At 35.8% G+C, this 21,065-nt stretch overlaps 4 protein-coding genes across 7 annotated transcripts; 1 reads left to right on the forward strand and 3 right to left on the reverse strand.

The window, feature by feature from the left end:
• Window positions 1-754: 754 nt before the first annotated feature.
• On the reverse strand, window positions 755-3,298 carry LOC107037979 (calmodulin-like protein 4). The gene is made up of 5 exons (XM_015256827.2): window positions 2,670-3,298; window positions 2,560-2,590; window positions 2,347-2,478; window positions 1,112-1,294; window positions 755-1,028 (listed from the first exon to the last, which is right to left on the reverse strand). The coding sequence occupies exons 1-5, from the start codon at window positions 2,670-2,672 to the stop codon at window positions 928-930; spliced, it is 450 nt and encodes a 149-aa protein (XP_015112313.1). The 5' UTR covers window positions 2,673-3,298; the 3' UTR covers window positions 755-927.
• On the forward strand, window positions 3,176-12,313 carry LOC107037950 (mitochondrial coenzyme A transporter SLC25A42). Of its 3 annotated transcripts, none has more exons than XM_015256788.2 (6): window positions 3,176-3,431; window positions 7,856-8,066; window positions 9,520-9,839; window positions 10,623-10,885; window positions 11,015-11,195; window positions 11,771-12,313. In XM_015256788.2, exons 2-6 carry the CDS (start codon window positions 7,941-7,943, stop codon window positions 11,898-11,900), a joined length of 1,020 nt encoding a protein of 339 aa, XP_015112274.1. In that variant the 5' UTR covers window positions 3,176-3,431; window positions 7,856-7,940; the 3' UTR covers window positions 11,901-12,313. The 3 variants fall into 3 exon arrangements, with proteins under 3 accessions (XP_015112274.1, XP_015112290.1, XP_015112281.1); XM_015256804.2 differs by having other exon boundaries at window positions 11,018-11,195; XM_015256795.2 differs by lacking the exon at window positions 3,176-3,431 and adding an exon at window positions 4,843-5,004.
• A 163-nt stretch (window positions 12,314-12,476) lies between these two features.
• On the reverse strand, window positions 12,477-16,001 carry LOC107037969 (mitotic checkpoint protein BUB3). The gene is made up of 4 exons (XM_015256816.2): window positions 15,827-16,001; window positions 15,542-15,741; window positions 13,920-14,300; window positions 12,477-13,284 (listed from the first exon to the last, which is right to left on the reverse strand). The coding sequence occupies exons 2-4, from the start codon at window positions 15,734-15,736 to the stop codon at window positions 12,883-12,885; spliced, it is 978 nt and encodes a 325-aa protein (XP_015112302.1). The 5' UTR covers window positions 15,737-15,741; window positions 15,827-16,001; the 3' UTR covers window positions 12,477-12,882.
• Window positions 16,002-18,866: 2,865 nt separating this feature from the next.
• Window positions 18,867-21,063, reverse strand: LOC107037559 (MORN repeat-containing protein 4 homolog). Of its 2 annotated transcripts, XM_015256190.1 has the most exons (4): window positions 21,006-21,063; window positions 19,999-20,182; window positions 19,578-19,687; window positions 18,867-19,497 (listed from the first exon to the last, which is right to left on the reverse strand). In XM_015256190.1, exons 1-4 carry the CDS (start codon window positions 21,013-21,015, stop codon window positions 19,346-19,348), a joined length of 456 nt encoding a protein of 151 aa, XP_015111676.1. In that variant the 5' UTR covers window positions 21,016-21,063; the 3' UTR covers window positions 18,867-19,345. The 2 variants fall into 2 exon arrangements, with proteins under 2 accessions (XP_015111676.1, XP_015111668.1); XM_015256182.1 differs by lacking the exon at window positions 21,006-21,063 and having other exon boundaries at window positions 19,999-20,317.
• Between the last annotated feature and the right edge of the window lie 2 nt (window positions 21,064-21,065).

The following is a 21,065-nucleotide window of genomic DNA, read 5'->3' on the forward strand; positions in this document are numbered from 1 at the left end:
TCAAATTTTTTAACTCCCCTGAGAAAGTTCCATTTTTTAACTTATCCAAGTTTACCACTTCACTACAGAATTCTCAATCTGTTGGGGAAAGAATGAAGAATTTTCTTCATTTATTGTCAGTAGTAGTCAAGTACTGGTGCACAGACGATCTTTACGAAGTCCTCGTACTTCCCTTGACCACTGAGGGAGACATTGGTCTCTCGAAATATTTGCTCGAGTGTAAGTCAAACGTACAATAATGGTTGAGTGTTTGAATTGATGTTATGGGTCTCTACAAAGAGAAACGTACAGACAAAACCTACAGAAAATTAATTAAAAAAATTAATTACGAGTTTGGTAAATGACTCAATGCAATTGTCTAGTTATTCCATCATAATTATTTTTGACTTCAATTAAATAGAGAGAATTTTCTTTGTGTAAATTTTTAGTCTGACGTTTGAGAAATTATCAATCAATTCTCAATCTGTTGGGGAGGAGATGAAGAATTTTCTTCGTTTATTGATAGTTGTAGTCAAGTAATGGTGCACAGGAGATCTTTACGAAGTCCTCGTACTTTACGTGAAAATTGAGGGAGACATCGGTCTCTCGAAATATTTGCTCGAGTGTAAGTCAAACGTACAATAATGGTTGAGTGTTTGAATTGATGTTATGGGTCTCTACGAAGAGAAACGTACAGACAAAAACCTACAGAAAATAAATTAAAAAAATAAATTACGAGTTTGGTAAATGGCTGAATGCAATTGTCCAGTTATTTCATTATAATTATTTTTATTTGAATTCAGTTGAATAGAGAAAGATTTTTTTTTGTATAAATTTTTAGTCTGACGTTTGATAAGTTATCAGGCCCTTGATATTTTCAATTCTCCGGCTTTGCCCATCAATTCTCAATCTGTTGGAGAGAGAATGAAGAATTTTCTTCGTTTATTGTTAGTAGTAGTCAGGTACTGGTGCACAGGCGATCTTGACGAAGTCCTCGTACTTCACGTGACCATTGAGGGAGACATTGGCCTCTCGGAATATTTGCTCGACTGTAAATCAACAGGACAACAATGATTGAGTGTTTGAATTGATGTTTTTGGTGTGTGAGAGAGGCGAAAGTGGGGATAAACACCTTCTTTGTTGCTCAATCGCTCGCCCCAATTAAGGAGCATGTGCGCTAATTGCCTGGCTGGTATTGTCCCACATCTGGAGGCATCACCAGCCCGGAATGCCTCGATTACCTCCCTGGGAAGGTCCTCCGCTTGTGTCTGGAGGTGCATCACCTCGAGGAAATCGGCGAATGACATCTTTCCATCTGGAGTTATTGATGAAATTAATATTTACCTGATGAAAATGGTCATTATGAAAATGGAAACAGGAATGCAGTGGAAGGATGAATAAAATTCCCCACATCAAAGAGAGATTGTGGAATACCCCCGTAAATTATAGAATACTCAACAAAAACATGACGAGACGAGGAACGTTTTGAAAAATCCTGAAGGATATCCAAGGACTTTGTAATAATTATATATTTTTACAATGATTTTATGACTATATATGATATGATTTATATGATTTAATGGGTATGTATTTTTACAATGATTTTATCATTTAAACTTTGCAAGTCTAAATTTGAATTTCGATATTGAAACGATAAAAAACATTTTAAAAATCTGCAAAAAAATTGGGAAATCAACGTTTAGAGGGAGGTTGATGAAATAATCTTAAAATTGCATTTTTTTAAAGTTACGAGCATTTTCTGTAAATAATTCATAAACATCAAATTTTCCCCCATAAAAATAATTTGTTCGGAATCGTAACAAATTTAGTCATATCCAGAATTTAACCAAAAATCGATTTTGTGCCTAAAAAAATTAGATTTCCGAGAGTTTAAACAATTTCAATTATTTATTTGTAAACAAGGAATGTTTAAAAAAATAATTAGTCATTAGCGATCATTAATGATTTAATTAATCATTAGCATTTTATAAAAAGTCAAGTGTCCGTTTTACCCCAACCTCCCCTAAGCGATTATTTATTAGTGACTTCATTCCCTGGACAAAAAAATTGTCAAAAAAATTGATAAAAGTTTGGCTTCATGGGTGTGGATGGTCAAGTTGGACATTGGACCCAAACTCTCCGAGGCACTGAGCCTTCACCATCCCAACAGGGACCGAAAAGTACCACTGAGCAATCATAATTGGCGCAGAAAACCGTTTAGACGATCTTCCGAAGGCCCCCTAATTGCCTTCGTCAAAATTGCACCTCACAGTCAGAAATTTCCAATTTGTTAAAACTGGCTGTTACCTCACCACCTTCTCTCTCATTTCCCCTCCCTCGAGTCCCCCAAACACGTCAAAAACTCACTCTTGTCCTTCAGATATTTATTCAACTCCGCAATAGTGGGACTCAGCCCCAAGGACCTCATGATAATCGTGAGCTCATCCAGCGTCTTGATTTGCCCACTGCGAGCGAACAGATAGAAGCACTCACGAAACTCTAACAAAGAGAACCTCTTATCACTTCAATCGAAAAAAAACAGTTACCAGCTACACCCATTCCCATCAACAAACTTCTCACCATCGATATCCTGTTCCCGGAAGTACCTCGCCTGAAAAAACACCCAAAGTAATTGAAAGAGCCACTCTCAATCTTCAATTCCCTAAAATAAAAAAATTGAATAACCTCACCATTTCTCCAGCTCCAAGCCTCCAGTTCACGTCTGATGCACTTTCGTACGTGTCAGAGGAGACCTATCTCCACCTGATGTTATCCCCACCTGTCTTCACCCCCTCCAAAAAAAAAAACAACCAAAACATTGAATTTAACCTCAAAGTCCTCAACAGACCGACAAAACAACAAGTTTTCAATCACGAATTGCTCGAGATTGGCAGAGTGAATTCCCCCGACTTTTCTTTCATTTTCAAGGTATTTTTTCAGTCTTGAAAATGAATTTTGATTCATACAAATCGTATCATTGAGACGGGAGATATCGCTGGATTTATACGTGTTTCTTTACTTCACATAAACTATTTCGGGTCAATCCTTCAAAAAATTGTGTCCACGTCTTCGAAAAAGTATAAATCTCCAAATACCACCGATTTATCACTCTACACCAGTCAAATAATCAACGAGCTGCTCAAGGTAACCTCCCCCCCCCGCGCAAAAACCAACGAAAACACTCCAGTTGTGCTCACACTCGTCAGTCGTGTGCAGTCGTGTGTCTGCTCTCGTTGTGTGAGGGTCCCGCGCAGGCTCAAAAAGTCCACCCCAACCTTTTGTGTTTATCAGCTGGTGACGTATTTCAATGTGATCCAAAGATTTTTCTCATTATCGAACCAGAGCCGAGGAGAACAGAGCGATAAAGTGTTAGTGTTAATTGAGTGCATAATGAGGTGTCACCGTCTCTCGAAGGGATAGGGAGCCCTGTCCGCCCAGAACGTCGAACAAAGGTAATGATTTGTCATTTGGCTAGTCTCCAAGTCACCCATAAACCTTTTTTTCACCTCTTCGGGGCGAGAATCCGTCCCAATCCGCTCGATTTTTCGGTTTTCTGGGGGCACGTGGGGCGTCAGAGACGTTCACAGTTCCTACGCAGTTAGCGAATATAATTTTAATAATGTGATTCGTCGGGGAATCGGTCCGAATGGGGGGTAAGGACGTTCGCGACTCTCGAGTAATTTAAGGTAATTAGAATCAGCCAGTTGTTACGGTAATCGTCGCGTGACTGTTTCGTGATGGCATGTGTGAAGCTGATTATTGATGGATTGAGGCATCTCTCAATTTTCGTTCCCCCCGGCGTGTTTAATTGACTCTCTGCACGGCTGCACTGAGAGAAAAACGACAAGGTTCTCAAACAAGTCTCACTTGTGCCAAGAAAATTATCAAAAACGGAATTTTTTGTGCCAAACATACAGGGAGTGCACCGGAATGAAAAATTTTTGTCGCAAAAATAGATTTAGTAGTTGAAGAAAAATGCATTCTCTGTACACGCAAGCAATGTCATTTCTAGCACTACTCCTTCGTTATTCGATACTCCCATACGTATTTTGCTCCCGAAAAATCTTTGTTTTATGCGAAACAAGGGATAGTAGTTTTTTCGTTTCGGCTGTCTAATAATCACAGACAACGAATGAAACAACAATAATGATATGATAGCAATCTTGTAACTTAGGGATAAAATATTTCAGTAGTGAAGTGGTAAACGGAAATAAGTCGACTCATCCCGCAGTTGAGTTTTTGAGGAATATTTCCAAATCTAAGGGAGATAGCAAAATTTTGATTACAACATTTTTTGTGGAGCCGATTGAGTGCTACAAAAAATGTGATTACGAAAATTTCGCTATCTCCCTTAGATTCCGAGATATTGACTGAAAACTGGTCAATAGTCAAAATTGACTCATCTCCTTTTACCACTTCGCTACTGATTTGTTGATAAACTTTCGTCTAGGGGAGGGTGGGGTAAAACGGACAATTTAGACTTTTTTTAATTATTCAAAACTCAGAAACAAATTGATCAATTGAGCTCAGTTTAGGCTCGTCACAAAGGGAAAGAATTGTTCTTTGTATTGAAAAAAAAAAATTATTAAATTATATCAACATTTCAACCCCTCATTAACATTTTTAAAAAAGTCAAAAGTCTCCGTTTTACCCCAGCCTCCCCTATATGAGATATTTTCATCCTGTGATCCTATGAATTATCCGCCTCTTCAGCCAAACATTTCGTTGCTGTCGAAAGCAGAACAATTATTCATGTTTGAGACTTTTAAATTCGAACGAAACGAATTCTTTTTTGGCCATGTTCAACTACCGATTTTGTTGGGACAAACAAGACTTGTTTGACAACGTGTGTTCTCTCGGTGTGGGGCAGAATGGACACTTGACACCCTCCATATTCATGTCTAAGAAATAGATTCCGCAATTGATAGTCCAGGCTCATTACGCAGGCGAATGATTAAAGGAGAAATAAATTACCTACCAGTCCTCCTAATTGTTGATTAGTCATTTCAATTATTATCAGTTCAGGTGAGTGGATTGTGAGTTGAATTGACGTTTCATGCGCCGCGTTGCCCAAGCCATTGTCTGAAATAAGTAAAAATACACCGAAAATGGACCTCGTGAACTCATGACGTTAATCCATCCGGAAATACACACAATCATCTCAAAACTAAACATTGAACAACTCCAAACGAATAATCCAAAGACAAATATTTGCTCGTTCTTATTCAATTAACGTCCAAGATCAACATTGGTGCTGGTAGTTTCCACCTCCACTGCCCCCCGAATGCATTCTCTATTTTTATCTTCACCCTGCATTCCCTTCAGCTCAAATAAATCGCGAGGAATAATAGCGGAACCGTCTTCTTTGCCCTGAAAATTACCCTTCACACTGCATTTTACCTTCTGCGTACCCCGATTAGTTGTTTAGGATCCCCAAACGTTTTCGCATTTTACGCTGTATCATCGAATGAATATGTAATGACCCGTTTGCGGAGCAAGGCCACATCTGTCTTGTAATTCACGTGTAATAATCGCTGAGGATCACACGTTTAGAACTATTCAATGTCTAAACAGCTCCATTTTTCAATCGTCCTCTTCCGTCCTAATATCGCCGACTTGTCTGATATTCATTGAGGATCTAAAAATAGAAGGGGGAGGGTCACTCACCTATCAAAGATCACTACTATCGGCGTGATATCGTCAAAGATGTATCAGGAATAACATTTAACACACGATGACGCGTTGAATAGCTTCAACATTGTTATTCGCCTTTTCATTTTGTTTGTATGGGTGAATTTATTTTCCTTATTTTATTATTTGTTTCCTATTTTAGTGTGCGTAAACATAGTATTCTCCGTAAAAACGGAGTATTTTCGGGTAGTTGGCAGCCTGAGAGAGGCAAGATCTATTAGAAATTGAATTTAAAAAATGACAATTTAAATTAATTTAGAAAATGACAGCAGATTGAATAGCTTCAATATTCGTGTTATTCACGTTCACATCATTTTGTTTGAGATACCCTAAGAGTAATTTTCTGTGTGCACAGATGAACAATAATTAATTAATTGACTGCAATCATTTTAAAATGAGCGATGAAATACATTTCCAATATTAACAAAAATTAATGGAAAGTAAAACAATTGAACAATTGTAAGATTCTTTTGTTTTCACCTCGTGAAGACATTATTATTCAACAAACAAACAAATAACATTATCTTATCAAAAAATCCCCAGAGCATCAACATTGTGTGAGAATCTATTATTCAGTGCAGAGAAAGGCAAACATAGACTCTCAGATGTTGTCAGCACGAGGTCGTCAAAGATCCATTAGAAATTAAATTAAAAAACGACAACAGATTGAATAAAATAAATTTATTTTCCAACAATGTGGCCTCTGCGACTTTTACATTTAACTTTAAATTTCTAGTTTACGCATACGTTCCATTTGAGGGACCCTAAGAGTAATTGTCCTGTGCGCACAAATGAGCAATAATTAATTAATTGACTGCAATCATTTTAAAATGAGCGTTGAAATACATTTCCAATATTAACAAAAATTAAAGGAAAGTAAAACAATTGACCAATTGTAAGATTCTTTTGTTTTCACCTCGTGAAGACATTATTATTCAACAAACAAACAAATAACATTATCTTATCAAAAAATCCCCAGAGCATCAACATTGTGCGAGAATCTATTATTCAGTGCAGAGAAACGCAAACATCGTACTCTCAGATGTTGTCAGCACGAGGTCGTCAAAGATCCATTAGAAATTAAATTAAAAAACGACAACAGATTGAATAGGATAAATTTATTTTCCAACAATGTGGCCTCTGCATTTTTACACTCAACTGTTAATTGTCGTGTGTGCACAGATGAGCAATAATCAATTAATTGATTGCTATTATTTTAAACTGAGCGATGAAATACCTTTCCACCGTTAACAAAAATTAACGGAAAGTAAAACGATTGAACAAGTGTAAGATGCTTTTGTTTTCACCTCCTAAAGATAAGATTACTCAACAAACAAACAATATTATCTTATCAATAAATCCCCAGTGCATGCACATTTTGCAAGTCTATTACTCTGTGCAGAGAAACGAAAAAAATTCCCTCAAATATTATTTTTGCTGAAGTGTCTACAAAGAGACTCCTTTCTGTTCTGTACTCACCTCTGCAATTAATAAATTGATCCCAACCACATTAAAATGAACCATGAAATCCACTTTGAACAATAACAATTATTAATGAAAGGTAAAACGTGTAAACAAGTTGATAATTCTTTCATTTTCACCTCCCGAAGCCACGCTTATGCAACAAACGACACTGTCTTATCGATAAATCCCCGGTGCTTGCACATTTTGTTATTATTCTGTGCAGAGTAACGTAAACAAAGTATCTCAGGTGTGATTTTTTCTGGAGGGTCTATAAATAGACTAGTTTCTGCTCTGTGTCTATCTCTGTCTGGCTCTCTCTGGAGCTAAAACCTGTTCTGAAACTCGATGCGTTTCCTTGCGGCTTCGCAGGGGCTATCCCCCTGCTGATATTGTTATTCAGGTAATTTTTGTCTGTCGAGGAATGATTAAAACATCGCTCGTCACGCTGATTTCGTTCTGATTGCATTGAACCGAGTCGATTCATCGGTCAGAGATGTTCAACGTCACGATTTGTCAATTATCAGCAGTGAGGGAGATAATTATTGATTTCATTGGGAATAAATCCCGTACGTCATAGCGCATATTAAAACCATGACATGCATATTTTAAGGTACAAAGTTTGTCCTCCCTGTGCAGAACAAGTGGTTGTAATCAAAATTCATTGTCGTTGGTATTCATTATTTGTTGGTGGAATGCAGTCGTTTATTTGAATTAATTCCAGCACATGAATGTGAATGAGAGAGTCAAGGGCGAGTAGGAGGGATCAAGGAGGTGGATGAGCTCCATTTCTTATCCCATCGGATATTATGAGTGGACAAATTGCAGCTGGTCCTGTCGAAGGCAGCAAAGCAGTCCTCGAGAGGATTCACGTGTCCGTCATGACGGGTAATGCCAAGGGGAATTTCACACAGGATAAAGCTGGTGACACTGAGGTGAATAAAAATTCCGAGCTACAAAGGGCGACTGAGGAGTTGAGGATGTTTATTGAAAAACACAAGCCCTCGACAATTTTTTTGGCTTTTTAAAGTAGCTCTACTCTTACGGTAAATTCAAAAATTATTGAAAATTGCAAAAAAAAATTGCAGAACACTTGATTAGGTTCGGAATTCTAATTGTTTTTCTCAATTTAATTATCGTTTTGGTTTTTCAAAGAAGAAATGTTTAGAAAACAGGATTTAAGCCAGTATATTATGTGAAAATCAACATTTCCATTGTAATCAAAGATTAAAATCTGATTTTTTCTTTCGTTAGATGTGAAAAAATCAAGAATTTTTTTGAAACCTCATAAAAAATAATCCACTGTTTTGAAAACAAGTTTTATTATTTATTTATTAGAGGGAAATGTTTGAAAAAATATCAATATATTGCGAAATTTAATTTAGATAATACTGACTGGGTATGGATTTTTAAAAAAAATTTCCATGCAATTAGTTGCAAAAATTTAAAAACTGAAAATGTCAATCTTCCCCAGATGATTTTTTTCTATACTAGAAAAGGACCGCGCGCTTCGCGCGTGTATTTAAATCGGTGATTCATTGTATTTGTTATTCTTTCATTTATTTTTGAAAATGATAAAGAGGATAAATGAATAATGATATGAATAAATAAATAATAAGTAACAATAAACAATCAAAGGAACATATAGTTTGATGTCACATTTCTATCGTGACTTATTACAGCTAGAGTTATTTTATTTCCTACTAAACAATTGCTTCATGTCTCAAAATAGTTAGATTGCTGCAGAAAGTATCTAGAACAGAGTTCATTAGTTGATCTTTGCTAAAGACTCTAGATTATACAAATCTTTTTTTATTCTCTTTGAAAAGAGATATTTTCTAATTGTATTTTTTTTCATAATATATTCATATTTAGATATAAAATAAAGGAAAAACATAAAAAAAAAGATAAAAAATAAAATATATGAAAGATATTTTATATATTTTTTCATAATATATTTCATAATATAATTCAGTAGCGAAGCGGTAAACCGGGTTAAGTCGATTTTTACTATTGGCTAGTTTTTGACGAATATCTCAGAATCTAAAAGAGATAGAAAGATTTTTGTCATGACCTTTTTTGTAGAGCCAATAGAGCGTTATAAAAAAAGTCATGAGAAAAATTTTGCTATCTCTCTTAGATTCCGAGATATTCAGCAAAAACTGGCTAATAGTCAAAATCGACTTAACTCGGTTTACCGCTTCACTACTGATTTATATTCCTAGACAAAAAAGGCAACACCAATTTTTTGTAGAGGGTTTCTCTCATATTTTTCTCAATTTTTTTATTTCTCTCAATTTAGAGAAATTTCATTGCGGAATTTTTCTCAAAGATGAAATAAATTCTATCTTTGAAAGAATCGATTTGATGCCCAGTTTTTTATTGCAGGCGACAGAGCACCATAAAACACAGATCTCCAATGTCCAGAGGGTCTACACAAGCCTCTTGGCTGGGGCAATAGCTGGAGCACTGGCGAAGACAGTGATAGCTCCCCTAGATCGAACAAAAATCAATTTTCAGATATCTAAAATGACTTATTCTCAGAAAGCAGCCATTGATTTTTTAGTCCAGTCGTACAAAAAGGATGGATTGATGAGTCTGTGGCGTGGTAATAGTGCCACCATGGCGAGGATTGTGCCTTATTCAGCCATTCAATTTGCCGCCCACGAACAGTGGAAGAGGATACTTCGCGTTAACGGACCGGACACGTAAGGCTTTCATTTAAATACAGTGGAGCAAAAATTCATTTTTTTTCGACAGCATTCTACTCTTTTCTGTTTAGGGAATGAAATCACTAATAAATGAATTCCTTATAGGGGTAGAACAGGTTAAAATATCATTAGAAAACCATAAAATTGCAAACATCAATATTAAAGAGAAAAAACAAAATGAAAAATCTTTAATCTAAATGAGATTTCACTACACATTGACCTTAAGGATATCCAAGTACCTTTTACAGTTTGATACAGACCATACTATAGATTCAACCATTTTCATACATCAAATTTGTCAATCAAATTGCGTTTGCACAGAATGATCATTTAAAAAAAATTCTTTATCTATAAATAAATAATTGAAATTGTTTAAACTTTCGGAAACCTTATTTTTCTAGGCATGAAATCGATTTCTGGTAAAATTCTGAATATGAGTAAATGTGTTACGATTCCGAATAAATGATTTTTATGGCGAAAAATTTATTGTTCGCAAAAAAAAACAAATTATTCACAAACAATACCCATAATTTTCAAAAATTGCAATTTTTAAATCATTTTATCAATCAGTTCATCATATCAGATTTTCAAAATGTTTTTTAACGATTCATTATGCAAAATTTAAGTAATAAAATCATTAATTTTCGTGAGACGTCGAAAATTACGAAGATCCCCAATATTAATTTTTTTCTCGTTGTATTTGTGTCAAATATCAATTCTGAAAAATAAAAATAAATTAAAAAATTTTTAATCTCATCTTTGGGTTCTATTATTCACCAGAAAACCGATAAATCGACTTGTGGCTGGATCCCTAGCTGGTGTGACCTCCCAAACTCTCACCTATCCCCTTGACATGGCGAGGGCGAGAATGGCTGTGACCCAGAAGGCCGAGTACTCAACTCTTCGTCAGGTGTTTGTACAAATCTACAGAAACGAGGGTATTCTAGCCTTCTACCGAGGCTTCTTCGCGACAATCCTCGGTGTTATCCCATACGCTGGATGCAGTTTCTTCACTTATGACACATTAAAGAATTATTTCAAGGGTAATAAGTATTCCTTCTTCTCATTCGTAAAAATAATGTCCACATTTTTTTTTTGCATTTGGGAAATTGAATATTTGAACGACATGGCATTTTCGGGGTGAAAATGATCATAATCGATTTGTGGAACAGTAGACAAAGAAATTAATCCTGGAATGTCAACGGCAACCTTGTTGTTCTGTGGAGCAACTGCTGGTGCTGTTGGACAGACTGCTAGCTATCCTCTGGACATTGTCAGGAGGCGAATGCAGACATCAGCTGTTAAAGGGGCTTATTATCACACTAGTGTGTCTACTGCTGTTAAAATTTATCAGTGAGTCGCATTTAGTATTTTTTTAATTCTATTTGTCATTCAACTGCATTTTTTCTTTCGTGTTATCTTTCAATATTTATCTTCTTTTATTCTTAGTTTCATTCATTTTTTTATTCAGACCCAGACGAATGGATTTTCGACTTCAATCAACTTTACTCGAATCCAATAAATGTTTTTTTTAAATGGCTCCTAGTGGAGATTGCATTTTAATTTGAACTTGATTTTTCTCCATATGAAATTAATAGTTTTTTCAATGTAAAAAAATGTTTTCTTGATTCAAATGGGGACTCTAATAATCAGAAATGACATCATTATTTTGAAAATAAAGAGCATGAATTTATTACCATGTAATAAATCTTGATTTGAATCAAATGAACCGATCATTCGATTTTAATGAAGGATTTATTTATTTATTTGTAAGAAATAAATAATTTATGTCATATTATCAAAATATTTTCATTTCAATAAATATTTGACTTCATTTTTTCCAATTTTCAACTAATTTTGTTGAAATGAATAGAAAAATTTAAATAAAAAAAAACTATTCAATTCCTGGATTTAATTTTTTTTTCTAGGGAGGAGGGAATCATGGCGTTTTATAAAGGTCTCAGTATGAACTGGGTGAAGGGCCCAGTGGCAGTGGGCATTTCCTTCGCAACTCACGACACAATTCGTGATAATCTACGACTCTACTTGTCTGGGTAGAGCCCAGCTAGAAGCCCAGGCTGTTCGATTTGTACATAAAAATTAATTAATACAAAGAAACGAAAAGAAAGTATAATTCAATCGATATTCGAGTCTAAGAGGTGAGGGGGGGGGGGAAGAGAAGAGGTTTATTTATGAGGACTATGATTTTTTTGGTTTGTTGAAGAGCCTTGAGAACTGGAGAATCCTAGACTGCATTCGAGGGGAGACGAGAGTTTGAGAGGTCTTGATCATGTTTAAATTCGTTCTATTATTTACATATTCACTCTTGGGGCTCATACTCCTGGCTTCCTTCAGCTCAAATGGCCTCGTTTTTTTTTACACGAAAACACAAATAACTGGAATTTAGACAATAATGTTTACAATCTCTCATGAATTGTTTCAGCAAAATAAATTTATTGTAAAAATTGTAACTGTCTTTTTCCATTTTCTGGTATCTTTGTCTATTGTGAGTTTTTTATTGGATTATTTTGATTTTTTAATGGAGTTACGAGTGATTGTTTGCAAGCTTTAGTCGATGTTAAGTGAGATTTATATTTTAATCGTGGGACAGTTGGAGATGATCATTGAAAGAATAAATGTATATTTTTTAGAAAAATGATGATCTTCGGTTTATTCAACAGCCCTTCAGTGTCATCCACAAATTATTCAATTCATGTTTTACAATCATAATCCTTGTATTGAATTAATTTGATATTTTTATGAAATTACGTGTCATTATTTACAAACTTTAGTCGATGTAAAGTGAGATTAACATTTCATTCCTGAGGAAATTGGAGATGAAAATAAAGATAATAAATCAAATCTATATTTTTTAAGAAATAATGATCTGCTATTTATTCACCAGTCCTTCAATGTCATCCATAAATTAGAAATTCATTTTTTTACAATTCCAAATTTGTTGTACCTTATAAATGCACTGATTAAAATTCGTCAATGTTTTTCATTCCTCATCAATTAAAAATTCTGAGTTATTCTAATTTTATTTGGGTTTTGTCTCCTGGTCGTTAACGTATCTGATGTAAATTTCCTTCTCGTCTTGGTGCGAGGCACTTTCATTGGGATCTAAGAACGACACACCGATAGCGAGGACTGAGCCATCGTGGCTGAAACTGAGGGCAGCCACGCCGGCGTTGTACCTGTGGAACTGGCACAGTCTCTTCTTGTTGAAGCCATCCCAGATGTTGACATAACCGTCTGAACCACCGGTGGCAAATGTGTTGTACGTTGAGTGGAAGCTGATGGCATTCACTGGATAAATACACTCGATATTGTTCTCTTTTATCCTGTGACATTTGAAAGCGTATTTCTTCTTTTGGGCCTCGGGCGTTGTGTCTAGGTATTCCACTGCTACTCTGCCCTCAATACTACTAAGCACATATCCCTGAAAATCGCAATTGAGGCAATGTTACTGAGAGAAATTCATTAGGAAAATTGTAAAAAAGAAGGAAAAAGAAAAAGATGATTTTTTGCGTATTACGATGTCTCTTACTACAACGATAATTTCTTCGAGACATTAACATTCTGCTAGACATTTTTATGGAAAATGTCGTTAAATACAAAAAAATTATTTTGACATTTTTTCAAAAATGGTGTTCAAATCAATCCACTATTACGAAAGAAGACCTCAAACATTTTTTCCAATGTAATATCCTCAAGAATCTGCGTCAATTTATAAACGTATTTTTAACAATTCAATGTATGAATTAAAAAAATTAATTTAATATGAACTATTCATTCACTTTATAAATGTGTTATTATTAAAGATCTCATGTTCTATTTCAATATGTTGTTGAGTGTGAATTGATATCCTGTCAACTATCTCGACAATGAGTGATTCTAGAGGAAAAAGTCGAGCCATTTTATAAGAAATTTCATCAGCCACAAAAGTCCTCTGACATTTCCTCCTGTAACCCCTAGTACTCCAAATAAATAAAAAGTAACGAAAAAAAGTTCGTTTTGAATTATTCAGCATGAATCAAAATGCTTGGAGAAGGCCAATTCATTCGTTTTATTCACCTGTTCGTTAGGAAAACCCTTGATACACCTGGTCTGATACTTGAGACTGCTCTCCCTCCTCTGGAACATTCCAGACATGTTCCTGAGATCCCAGATGCAGACTTTCCTCTTTGCAGTTCCCACGACGAATTTATCCCCACAAACCGACAATGCTAGAACAACGTCGGGCTGAATGTAAGTGCCAACGCAAGTCGGTGATCTTGTGTCCCATAATTTCACTGCAGCGTCCCAACCACCCGTTAATATCGCATTTACAGTCGAGCAGTACTCAATTTTACGAATTGCGTTGTCGTGGGTCCCCATGATGGTCTGGGTGTTTGCATTTATGTCGTACATCTTTAGGGTGTTGTCGAGACCACCACTGTATGCATGGACTGCATCCTGAAGTGTGAAGATCATTTACATTATTTTAAGACTGAATACAATCGTTCTGGTATCTAGGTAAGAAGCTTCCTAGAGATCTCGTCGTCTGGGTTAAGGATGTTCGACACCCTTTTAGCCAAAATTGACGTTGTTTTCATTTTTCTGGCAAATTATCGATGGGAGTGACGTGAAAAAATATAACGATTTTGTGGTTTGTCATTCTTTAATGGCTCACGAAGTTGCGTAGTGGTGCGATAATTTTCATGCGTTTTTTCTACAGTTTTGTGATTCTTTTTAAAAGTTTAGAGAAAACGCAGGAAAATGTTCGCACCACCTTAAAATTTCGTCAGTCATTAAATCATGACAAAACGCAAAAACGTTATATTTTTTCACGTCAATTCCATCATAAGATTGCCAGAAAAATTTAAAAAACGTGAATTTTGGCAGAAAGGGTGAAGATCATCCTTAACAGAGTCACAACAAATCACTGGAGCGAATTGGGATTGTCAAGGGAAGAGAAAGAACGATTGAAACAACTAATCAAAATCAAATGTCCAAGGCCGTTTACCATAGATTCACTTCTTGTTCTCAAAAGACTAGAAAGTAATTAAAATTGTACATGAATTAATCAAAACTTAGAAGATTAGAATCTAGAATACTAAATAATTATTGTAGCCAAAAAAGACTACTAGCAAAACCAAACTGACATATAATATTCATCCAAACGTTTGTAAATAACCCACTGGAGGTTGATACATGAATAAAAAAAGTAGAATCGTTTGACGATAAATGACAGGGTCAATTCGATTGGATTTTTTGGGAACATTTTGTCGACATTTTTCAGAGGAAAACGTCAAGAAATCTATTGTCTAAATGAATATTTAAAGATGTAAAAAATGAATTCTTCTTGATAGTTCATTCATCTCGAAATTTCAGAGGGAAATATCAAGAAATCGTTTTGTAGCTCATCAAATTCCCAACAAAAATTTCTCTTGATTTTTGGTACAGTTGACGAAATTCCCCACAAAATTGCCCTCTGAAATTTTATTTTAAAATGACTCGGTATCAAGGCAATTTAACATTCAATACAAGACATTTGACATTTTTTAATATTCAAAAGGTATGAAAAATAGTCTCATTCTGTTAGATTTTGTGACGTTTTGCTTCTGTAATTTAACGAAAATGATGAGGATTTTCAAAGAATATGAAAAATCCTCAAAAAATGGGCAAAAACAAGAGAAATTCTTGGGAATAATTACCTGGAAGGCAACATCGAGCACTGGAGACTCATGACTATACTTCAGTCTCATTGTGTTTGCATGAATATCGTACAATCTCACTGAAGAGTCCCAGGAAGACACCAGAAGAAATTGCGTGGAGTTTGGACCAAACTCCACCGCAGATATCGCATCTGTCGGTGGATTTTTCAATTTAAATTCAGTCCTCGACTCCATTTCCACTGAAATCATCAGCAAAGAGTTAATTCTCCCCTATTATCAAACAAGCTTCGAACAACCCTAACCTTAACAAACAGGAAAACTCACCGGTAACTGTAATTTTGGTGTTATTAGGGTCCACTGATTTCTACAATTATCCAATGAGTATTTACAGAACTTCAGGAAATCCCTGATTCAGTCAAGATATCTTTAAAACTGGAAAAAAACGCCTGAATCTCGAGGATTACTTTTCACTGCAGCTTTTCAAACATAACATCCGCCATTTCCGTTATAACTTGACCGCATGCCCCGCGAAAATAAGAATGGAATTGAACAATCGATTGTTAATTTCGAAAATCCATTGATAAATTTTCTTACGATTATTGAACAAGAGATTTTTATCATTTTTTCTCTCTAAACCGAATTCAATGTTATTCTCCTGAAATTTCTATGAAATGAAATTACCATGAATAATATACCATGAAATATAGTAAATCGAATTTGTTTGAATTCAGAACTCTCAAACGTATTTGAAATAACTTCCCTGCCGGGAAGTTAAAAAGTAAAAAAAAATGAATGCAAATACCTCAGTTGAAAAATCATAATGATGGGTTATATGGAACTCATTGAGAAATTCAGTAGGGGAGGGTGGGGTAAAACGGACACTAGACTTTTTTTAAATTATTCATAACTCCGAAACAAATTGATCAATTGAGCTCAGTTTAGGTTCGTCACAAAGGGACAGAATTGTTCTTTACATTGAAAAAAAAATTATTAAATTTTAGCAACATTTTAACCCTCATTAACATTTTTAAAAAAGTCGAAAGTGTCCGTTTTACCCCAACCTCCCCTATATTTGATGATCAAGGAGTTCATTCCGATGACTCAAGCGACGGGCTATTCAGAACTCTTAAAAGTATTTGGAAAAAGTAACAATAAAATTTTTTGTAAATCGAATTCAATGTCATTCTCCGCAAAATTACTCAATTTTCCGTTAAATTTCATTTTCTGGCCGAATTTTGGTATAAACCTCTTCTGAATTTTCATCATATTAAAATGCTACTGAATTTTTGAGGAATGTGGTCACTAAAAACTCGAAGTTTTATGAAAAAATCAATAAAAACTGTAAATTTCAGTTCAACTAGTTCAACTTGAAAATTCAAGTGAATTTGAGAATTCTCCGTTCCTGCTGCTAAAAAATGTTAAATTTCATAATTTTTCCCCCTAAATTGAATTCAACGTCACTGTCCTGTAAATTACTCGTCACCTGTCCACGAAATTTCAATTTTTTAAAAAAGATACATCATTTGAACGCACATTGGCGGCCGACAGTAGCCTTCATTCACTGGTCAATCACGGAAGGTTCTAGTTAGCGCGCCGGACGGCCATATTTCGGGCCAGAAAATGTTCGAGCGCATCCGGCGAACAGAAACCACCCAGATTTCTTTTTAAATAAAAAAGAGTTTATCTCAATTTTAAAAACAAAATCTGTTGGATTTTTCTGAAACAGTCATTTCTCCAGAAATAATTAATTATATTCAGTTCAAAAAATTATCCCGAAGTGGGCTTATGTTTATAACATTTATTCTTTCCCTTTCAGCGGCTCTGACTGGAGAATACATATCTTGAATACTCGGAGCAACACATGTTCTCCTGATGCATTCCGAGATTTTCAATGCCCAAATCCACGAATGAATAAGGGGTATCGGCATATCAGAGCCAATAATAATGCATGCGCAATGTTCATACTCGGATTTTTTAACAATGGCCCTCAAACATAATCATCCCCCCTGAATGCCCTCAAATATAATGATTCCCGCAAAGAACGACAGCGACCAATGTTTTCTGCTTGTTCCCTGAATTTAGCGAATGAATTTCGAGGAAATGCGGATTTTTTTAGCAAATTATTTTTTTTGCAACTGAAAAACGCCACAGAAAAAATTTAAAAAATTAATTGTTCACGTGACTTTGCATCACAGAGCAAATTCCAAGGGTTTTGAGTCGAAGTATATTTTTTTACTCAATAATTAACAGTGAAAAGTTGAATAATTCGGTTATTTCCTCCGGGATGAGGCAATCAACCCCTGAATGGCGCACCGTCCGGCCGTATTCCGGGCCAGAAAATCTTGAATTGTAACCGGCAAGTATGAAAGCCGAGGAATTCTCCCATCCACGGTTCTCAATAATTTCAACAGATGTCTCTCAACAAGTATCAGGATATCATAAACCCCTCGAGTTCCTCAAATAATGAGAATGTTTTCTGTACTGTCAATTACTCAAACTCATTAAATTCGCTCATGAATTCCGTAATTCCACCGACTTTCCTTCGAAATCATCGACTCGCTTAATGATTTCCTGTTATTCAACGCCGAAGAGTAGAAAAAGAACTGGAATCATCGATGGAAATGCCTCGCTGTAAAAGCTCATTCGCTCTCCTGCAAGTGCTACCTCTCCACAATTTCTGGTCGCCTGATACAATCCGAGATTTTCAATGCCCAAATCCAAGTCTCAATAAAGGGGGATAAACACGGGAAGGCAAATGGCGGTCCTAGACATCATTATTCCGACGATAAAAACGATTGAAATTCTCGTATTCCCTCTTTTCCCCAAATTTTATTTTTCACCATTATAAAACGGTCAATCGTCCGTTGCACTTTTGCTAAATGTCCCCTCACTCGTTTTACCCTCTCCATCACCACCACCTGTCATGCGGTTTTTGCGTGCAGCAAACCGCGAAGAATTTTTTTTTCTCCTTTAATTTGTTATTTTCCAGTCGAAACGTTGCCCGTGCAAACGCACTCAGGAAACGCTGGAAATATCTTCGATAATGAAATTTGTCATTAGACAGGACGAGAGTCGGGGAATTATATCGCTCGTCTATTGGGGTTCGGGTGGGCGGACACGGTGGTGGGTAGATTAGAATTGAAAAGACGCGCGGCGAAACCTCGGGCCCGGCGCTATTTCGCCGACAATCGACCCCTTTGGAGTTCAACGGGCGGCCATATTGCGGTCCAGAAAATATCAGTTTGGATCAGGATAACATGCGAGACGCGGAGGAGGCGGCAGTGCGTACTCAGCATGACTTCAGGTGGCGTTTTGTTGGGGTAGGCCCCGATTCTCATAAACAACTGAACAGATATGCAGATGATTGATTGATTGATTGATTGATTTTTATTGCTGCACATTATGTTGTACAAAACTAGTGGCAAAGCCACAAAGCAAATACAAAAGTATAACAGAAACAGAAACTCTGGGAGTAGGTGATACATGAGAGTACGCCTGAAAAATGAAGATGCAAAGAAGAATGCAGATTATCTCCGAAGAATCTAGCAAAGAAATTAATTAAGGGGAGACTACTATGAATTTTAAAAGTCACGAGTTATTGGAATGAGATTTTTCATACATTACAGATCGATTATGTATATCTAAAGACGAATAATTAGTGCAAAAAAATTAATTGTTTATTATTCGTTTGTCAGGCAGATGCTTAATGGGGGTGATTACCCCAATGAATCGATGAATATGAAGATTCTTCTCAATTTTCTAAACAAATTTATTGATTACACTGGGAGGTTTAAACATTCAAACAATTAATTAACAATTAAACGTTTAATCAATTAATTCATTCTACGGAGCAGTCTGTGCTCTAGCCATAAGCGAGATCTTCTGGGCCTTCTGGATGGCGTCGGGACACCTTCGTCGACGAACTAGACGACAATCCTGGAAGAATCCCTCGTTTCGGGGAAATCCGTGAGATCCGTCTGCATAAGTCACCAGACCTGCACCCAGAAACCAATTGACACCTGGCGAAAAGGTTGTAGCGAATTTATGAAAATGTTTGGATCAGTTGCCCTGTTACCGAGTCCCCAGATCCGACCGCCTCGAAACTCTCCCTCGAACTTCATTCCGTCAGACCGCCAGAAGACGCCGTGACCGTGAAACCATCCCTGCATGAACTCTCCCTCGAATCTTTATCGAATTGCAAATAAAAGTTCATTAACTATCAACTTGCAAAAAAATTATTGAAGGCTCGAGTAAAATCAGATGATAATTCCTTTTACACTTCATTTATTCAATATATTTATTTCTGCATCTTCATCTAGTCCAGGAATTTAATTAGTGAGACGTGAGGCAGAGAATTTTGTGGAAAATCGTCCCAACTAAAGAGAGTTCTTGAAATTTTCTCTCAGCTGGATTATTTTCAAGTCTACTATCAAGAAAATGAGCTGACCGCAACTTAATAACCGCTTTCGTAAGCCTCAGGAGTACAAAGAACTTACTTGGCACCATCAGGAAACACAATGACCCCCAGACCTGAGCACAAGCCATTGTGGAAGCCTCCGTCGTACCTGGTGCCATCAGGAAGCATCAAGGAGCCAGCTCCATGCTTCATTCCCCTCCCATTCCAATCACCAATGTATTTCGTACCATCCTCGTACTTATATGCCCCGTTTTTCGCAACACCTTCAGACATAATTCAACTTTCAACTAAAGTAACTGAAGAAAGTAGAGAAAATTCAGTGGAATCTTAGATTTTCGAGACTAAAATCACTCCTTTAGATCCGCAATCAATTTTGCCAGGAGTTTTTTGCTTGACATTGATGAATTTATTGATGTAATTTTTTTAATTGATAGAGATGATTCAATTTTTAACTTGAAAAAACGAAAAATTTAGAGAAAATTCAATGTAATGTTATTTCTACGACTAAAATCACTCTGCAATTAATTTTTCCAGGAGTTTTTCACTTGAAATTCAGGATTGTATTAATGTTATTGTTCAAATTGATGGACACAATTTAAATTTTAACTTGAAAAAATGAAGAAATTAAAGAAAATTCACTGAAATCTGAGATTTTCGAGACTAAAACCACTCCTCTAGATCCACAATGAATTTTTCCCGGAGTTTTTCACTTGATAGTCGTGATTATATTGATGTTATCTTTCGAGTTGATAGACACAATTCAATTTTTAACTTCGAAAAAATGAAGAATTAAAGAAAATCCACTGCAATTTCAGAGTTTCAAGACTAAAATTACTGCTTCAGATCCACAATCAATTTTCCCTGGAGTTTTTCACTTGAAATTAATGATTATATTAATGGTATTTTTTGAATTGATAGAGATAATTCAACTTTTAACTTGAAAAATCGAAAAAACTAAAGAAAACTCAATCCCATCTGTGATTTTGACGACTAAAATCACTCTTTTAAATTCACAATTAATTTTGCCCCGAGTCGTTTACTTGAAATTAAAATTCTACTGTGATTTTTCGAATTGATAGACCTTACCATCACCCATCCTGGTCGCCTACTAACCGCATTACCCGCCTCAATGTCCGAAGCGAAAGC

This window comes from Diachasma alloeum, unplaced genomic scaffold (genome assembly GCF_001412515.2).
Source record: "Diachasma alloeum isolate Michigan unplaced genomic scaffold, Dall2.0 Dall_scaffold_00177, whole genome shotgun sequence".
In the NCBI taxonomy this organism is placed as follows: Eukaryota; Metazoa; Arthropoda; class Insecta; order Hymenoptera; family Braconidae; genus Diachasma; species Diachasma alloeum.